Source organism: Malurus melanocephalus, unplaced genomic scaffold (assembly GCF_030028575.1).
Source record: "Malurus melanocephalus ecotype Western Australia unplaced genomic scaffold, MMel_1.1 scaffold_1691, whole genome shotgun sequence".
NCBI classification, from domain to species: Eukaryota; Metazoa; Chordata; class Aves; order Passeriformes; family Maluridae; genus Malurus; species Malurus melanocephalus.
Genome location: NW_026624923.1, coordinates 6,848 through 13,686, shown reverse-complemented (window position 1 = coordinate 13,686; position 6,839 = coordinate 6,848). Strand labels below are relative to the sequence as shown.

General features: G+C 53.5%; 1 protein-coding gene across 1 annotated transcript in view; it reads right to left on the bottom strand.

Moving 5' to 3' along the window:
- Positions 1-6,839, bottom strand: part of CADM3 (cell adhesion molecule 3) — a 12,932-nt gene that overhangs the window by 2,935 nt on the left and 3,158 nt on the right. Inside the window, exons 3-7 of the mRNA XM_057388222.1 lie at positions 6,635-6,787; positions 4,869-5,006; positions 2,854-3,024; positions 1,407-1,497; positions 56-225 (exon numbers count right to left, since the gene is read on the bottom strand). Of these exons, the coding sequence (XP_057244205.1) occupies positions 56-225; positions 1,407-1,497; positions 2,854-3,024; positions 4,869-5,006; positions 6,635-6,787 (723 nt within the window). The remainder of the gene's footprint in view (positions 1-55; positions 226-1,406; positions 1,498-2,853; positions 3,025-4,868; positions 5,007-6,634; positions 6,788-6,839) is intronic.

Sequence of the window (6,839 nt, the reverse complement as noted above, 5' to 3'; positions counted from 1 at the left end):
CATTCCCCGCTCCCACCGGTCACACTGACCCTCTGCGGCCACTCCGGCCACTCACCGCTGACGTCCAGGTTGTACTTGGCCACCACGCTGCCCATGGAGCTGGTGGCCGTGCACACGTAGGTGCCACTGTCACTCTTGTTGAGGAACGGGAAGATGAGGACGCTGTCGGAGCTCAGCTGGAGCGGGGCCTCGGCGCCTTCCTTCTCCCACAGGAACTCCTGGGGACTGCAGGGACATTGGGGACACCATTGGGGACATCCTCGGGATTGGGGACATTGGGGACATTGGGGACACTGGGGACATTGGGGACATTGGGGACAGTGGGGACATTGGGGACAGTGGGGACATTGGGGACACTGTCGGAGCTCAGCTGGAGCAGGGCCTCGGCGCCTTCCTTCTCCCACAGGAACTCCTGGGGGCTGTGGGGACACGATTGGGGACATTGGGGACACAGTTGGGGACATTGGGGACACGGTTAGGGACACCTGGGGACACTGAAATTGGGGTCAGGGATAGCAGGGATGGGGTCAGGCGACACTGGGATCTTCTGAAATCGGGGTCAAGGACACCAGGGACACCTGGGGACATTGGGGACATCAGGGACATTGGGGACATCCCCGGGATTGGGGTCAGGGACACCAGGGGACACTGGGGACACTGAAATTGGGGGCACTGGGGACACGGTTGGGGACATTGGGGACACCAAGGGACATTGGGGAACAGTGATGAGGATGATGAGGGTAGGGGATGAAGGCTCACATGGGGTTGCCCTGGGAGCAGGATGATGATGAGGATGATGAAGATGAAGATTATGAAGAAGGGGATGAAGGCTCACATGGGGTTGCCCCAGGATAAGGATGAGGATGAAGATGATGAAGAAGGGGATGGGGATGATGAGGATGAGGATGATGAGGGTGAGGGATGATGGCTCACATGGGGTTTCCCCAGGGTGAGGATGAGGAAGATGAAGATGAGGATGATGATGATGATGATGATGAGGGTGAGGATGATGAGGGAGGGGATGAAGGCTCACATGGGGTTTCCCTGGGATAAGGAGGATGAGGATGATGAGGATGATGATGATGAGGGATGAAGGAGATGAAGGCTCACATGGGGTTGCCCTAAGATAAGGATGAGGATGATGAGGATGATGAGGATGATGAGGATGAAGATGAGGATGATGAGGATGATGAGGGTGAGGATGATGAAGGCTCACATGGGGTTTCCCTGGGATAAGGATGAGGATGATGATGAGGGATGAAGGCTCACATGGGGTTGCCCCGGGATAGGGATGATGATGATGATGAGGGAGGGGATGAAGGCTCACATGGGGTTTCCCTGGGATAAGGGGGATAGGGATGATGAGGATGATGAAGATGAGGATGATGAGGATGATGAAGGCTCACATGGGGTTTCCCTGTCCGTCGCACTGCAGCTGCAGTTTCTCTCCCTCGCGCGGGTACTGCGGGTGCGGCTCGATCCGCGCTGTCGGCTTGTCTGGGGAGGGACGGGGGGTCAGCACCCCAAAACGGGCCCAGAAACCCCCAAAAATGGCCTTAAAAACCCCAAAATGGGCACAGAAACCCCAAAATGGGCCCAAAACCCAAAATGGGCACAAAAAACCCCAAAAATGGGTCCAAAAACCCAAAATGGGCCCAGAAACCCCCAAATGGGCACAAAAAACCCCAAAATCTGCCCCAAAAACCCAAAATGGGTCCAAAAAACCCAAAATGGGCACAAAAAACCCCAAATGTGCCCAAAACCCCCAAATCCTGTACTGGCACCCCAAAATGCCACCCCAAACACTCTAAAATCTGCCCCTGACATCCCAAATCCATCCCAGACACCCCAATACCACCCCAAAACCCCAAATCCCACCCCATACACTAAATCCCACCCCAGAGACCCCAAATCCTGTCCCAAACACCCTAAAATCTGCCCATGACACCCCAAATCCCACCCCAAACTCATCCCAAACACCCTAAAATGTGCCCCAAACACCCCAAACCCACCCCAAATCCCATCCCAGACACCCCAAAACCCCAAACCCAACCCCAAATCCCACCCCAAAGCCCAACCTAAATACTAAAATCCTACCCCAAACACTCTTAAATCCACCCCAAACACCCCAAACCCCAAATCCCACCCCAAACCCCAAACCCACCAGAAATCCCATCCCAAAACCCCAAAACCGACCCCAAAACCCCAAACCCCACCCCAAACCCCACCCCAAAAGCCCAAATCCCACTCCAAATCTCACCCCAAAACCCAAAATCTCACCCCAAACCACACCCCAAAACCCCAAAATCTGCCCCAAAACCGTAAAATCTGTTACCAAACATCCCCAAACCCAACCCCAATACCCCAATCCCACCCCAAACCCAAAATCCCACCCCAAAACCAACCCCAAACCCCAAATCTTACCCCAAAACCCCAAAGCCCATCCCAGACACCCCAAATCCCACCCCAAACATCCTAAAAATCTGCCCTAACACCCCAAACCCCACGCCAAACACCCCAAATCCCATCCCAGACACCCCAAAATCTGCCCAAAACCCCAAATCCCATCCTAAAACCCCAAATCCTGCCCCAAACCCCAAATCCGATCCCAAACCCCAAAACCGACCCCAAAACCCCAAAACACACCCCAAACCCCACCCCAAACACTCCAAACTCACCCTAAACACCCCAAAATCAGTGCCCAGATACCCCAGACACCCTAAAACCCCAAACCCCACCCCAAAGCCCAACCTAAATACTAAAATCCCATTCCAAACACCCTAAAATCTGCCCCTGTCACCCCAAACCCCACCCCAAACCCGACCCCAAAACCCCAAATCCCGTGTGACGTACAGTGGACCTGCAGGCGGTGCGTGGTGGAGCGCTCCGAGTTGTGCAGGGACTCGTGGTCCACCGTGCACGTCACCTCGGCCTCGTTGTCCTCCTTGGTGACACGGAACTCCACCCGGCTGGTCACCGTGAACGTCTTCCCGTTGGGGTCCTCCACCACCTCCGTCACAGAGTCTGGGGGACATTGGGGACATTCAGGGGACAGTCAGGACCCTAATCCTAACCCTAAACTAAAATAACCCTAAAAATAACCCTGAAATAACCCTAAACATAAACTAAACCTAACCGTAACCCAAACCCTTCCCGTTGGGGCCCTCCACCACCTCGGTGACCGAGTCTGGGGAACAATGACATTGGGGACATTCAGGGAACAGTCAGGACCCTAATCCTAACCCTAAAACTAAAATAACCCTAAAAAACCCTAAACATAAACTAACCCTAATAATAACCCTAACCCTAATCCTAACCCTAACCCTAACCCTAACCCTAACCCTAAAACTAAAATAATCCTAAAATAACCCTGAAATAACCCTAAACATAAACTAAACCTAATCGTAACACAAACCCTTCCCGTTGGGGTCCTCCACCACCTCCGTCACAGAGTCTGGGGACATTGGGGACATTCAGGGGACAGTCAGGACCCTAATCCTAAACCTAAAACTAAAATAATACTAAAAATCCCTAAACATAAACTAACCCTAACAATAACCCTAACCCTAACCCTAACCCTAACCCTAACCCTAAACCTAAAACTAAAATAATCCTAAAATAACCCTGAAATAACCCTAAACATAAACTAAACCTAATCATAACCCAAACCCTTCCTGTTGGGGCCCTCCACCACCTCGGTGACCGAGTCTGGGGGACAATGACATTGGGGACATTCAGGGGACAGTCAGCACCCTAATCCTAAACCTAAAACTAAAATAACCCTAAAAAACCCTAAATATAAACTAACCGTAATAATAACCCTAACCCTAATCCTAAACCTAACCCTAACCCTAACCCTAACCGTAACCCTAAACCTAACCCTAACCCTCACCCTAATGCTAGCTTAACCCTAACCCTAACCCTAACCCTAACCCTAACCCTAACCCTAACCCTAAAAAAACCCTAACCCTAACCCTGACCCTTCCCGTTGGGGTCCTCCACCACCACGGTGACAGTCTCTGAGGGGACAATGACAATCAGGGACATTGGGGACATTCAGGTGACACTCAGGTGCTGTCCCCATGTCACCGTCACCCACCCGGGATGTCCCCATGCTGTCCCCTTGTCCCCTGTGTCACCCCCCCATGCTGTCCCCGTGTCCCCTGTCCCTGTCACCCACCCGGGATGTCCCTGCTGTCCCCATGTCCCCATGTCCCCTGTGTCACCCTGTCGGGATGTCCCCATGCTGTCCCCATGTCCCCCTGTCCCTGTGTCACCCCCCCGGGATGTCCCTGTCACCCACCCAGGATGTCCCCGTGCTGTCCCTGTGCTGTGTCCCCATGCTGTCCCCATGTCACCGTCACCCACCCGGGATGTCCCCATGCTGTCCCCTTGTCCCCTGTGTCACCCCCCCATGCTGTCCCCGTGTCCCCTGTCCCTGTCACCCACCCGGGATGTCCCCATGCTGTCCCCTTGTCCCCTGTGTCACCCCCCCATGCTGTCCCCATGTCCCCCTGTCCCTGTGTCACCCCCCCGGGATGTCCCTGTCACCCACCCAGGATGTCCCCGTGCTGTCCCTGTGCTGTGTCCCCATGCTGTCCCCATGTCACCGTCACCCACCCGGGATGTCCCCATGCTGTCCCCTTGTCCCCTGTGTCACCCCCCCATGCTGTCCCCGTGTCCCCTGTCCCTGTCACCCACCCGGGATGTCCCTGCTGTCCCCATGTCCCCATGTCCCCTGTGTCACCCTGTCGGGATGTCTCCATGCTGTCCCCATGTCCCCCTGTCACTGTCACTCACCCGGGATGTCCCCTGTCCCTGTGTCACCCACCCGGGATGTCCCCATGTCCCCTGTCCCTGTCACCCACCGGGGATGTCCCTGCTGCCCTTCCTCCAGCGCAGCTGTGCCGCGGGTTTGCTGCCGGACGAGCGGCACGAGAGCCGCGCCACCTTCTCCTCGTCGATGGGCTGCTCGTGGCCGAACATCTGCGGCTTCTGCGGGATTCCTGGGGGAAAAAAACAAAAAAAACCTCAAAAATTGGGACATTTGAGGGGTCACGGGCAGTCAGAACAGAATTTGGGGTCAGAAAAGGTGGTTTTGGGGTCAGGGGAGGTGGTTTTGGGGTCTCCTCATCGATGGGCTGCTCATGGCCAAACATCTGTGGCTTCTGCGGGATTCCTGGGAGAAAAAACCCAAAATTGGGACATTTGAGGGGTCACGCATGGTCAGGGGCAGAAAAAAACCTAAAAAAAACCTAAAAAGTGGGACATTTGAGGGGTCGGGGAAGTGGTTTTGGGTTCTCCTCATCGATGGGCTGCTCGTGGCCGAACATCTGCGGCTTCTGCGGGATTCCTGGGGGAAAAAAACAAAAAAACCCCTAAAAAACAAAAAAAATTGGGACATTTGAGGGGTCACAGGTGGGCAGGGGCAGGAAAAAAACCAAAAAAAAACCCTAAAAAATGGGACTTTGGGGGGTTACATCTGGTTAGGGACAGAATTTGGGGTCAGAAAAGGTGATTTTGGGTTCTCTTGAGGTTCTCCAGGGTTGAAACCTCCAACCTCACCCAGGGTTGAAATTTGGGGTTGGGGGAGGTGATTTTGGGGTTAGGGAAGGTAGTTTTGGGGTTAGGAAAGGTGGTTTTGGGTTCTCCTCATCGATGGGCTGCTCGTGGCTGAACATCTGCGGCTTCTGCGGGATTCCTGGGGGGAAAAACCCAAAAAAATGAAAAAATGGGACATTTGGGGGTTTCCAGGCAGTCAGGGACAGATGGTTTTGGGTTCTCCTGAGGTTCTCCAGAATGCAGGGATCCAAATTTCGGGTCAAGGGAGATGATTTTGAGCTCAGAAAAGGCAATTTTGGGTTCTCCTGAGGTTCTTCAGAACTCAGAGTTCCAAATTTGGGGTCAGGAAAGTTGATTTTGGGTTCTCCTGAGGTTCTCCAGCACCAAAACCTCATCTTTTGCCTAAATTTAGGCTCAAGAGAGCCGTTTTTGAGCTCAGAAAAGGCAATTTTGGGTTCTCCTGAGGTTCTCCTGAACTGAAACCTCATCCTGGGTTGGAATTTGGGGTAAGGGAAGATGATTTTGGGTTCTCCTGAGGTTCTCCAGAACTCAGAGTTCCAAATTTGGGGTCAGGAAAGTTGATTTTGGGTTCTCCTGAAGTTCTCCTGAGGTTCTCCAGAACCAAACCCTCATCTTTTATCCAAATTTGGGCTCAAAGAACCTGATTTTGAGCTCAGAAATGGTGATTCTCTCCTGAGAATGGTGAACCTCTCCTGAGGTTCTCCGGTACCAAAACTTCATCTGCTGTCCAAATTTAGGCTCAAGGGAGACAATTTTGGGCTCAGAAAAGGCGATTTTGGGTTCTCCTGAGGTTCTCCGGTACCAAAACTTCATCTGCTGTCCAAATTTTGGGGTCAGAAAAGGCAATTTTGGGTTCTCCTGAGGTTCTCCTGAGGTTCTCCACAACACAAACCTCACCCTGGGTTGGAATTTAGGCTCAAGGAAGCTGATTTTGAGCCTAGAAACGGCGATTTTGAGCTCAGGAGAGCAAATTTTGAGCTCAAAAAACCACAATTTCCATTCCTCCCGACCTTCTCCACCCATCCATGTCCCCCGTGTCCCCGTGTCGTACCCAGCACGGTGACCAGCGCCTTGGCCGTCCGCACGGGCATGGTGAAGATGGAGCAGGTGTACTCGCCCTCGTCGGCCAGCGCCACGTCGCTGATGCTGATGGTCAGCTCGTTGGGCGTGGATCTTTCCAGTTGGATGCGGTTATCGCGCAGGGCTGGGYGGGGAGGGGACAGCGGGGTCAGGGACGCCAAAATTTAGGGGGTTTT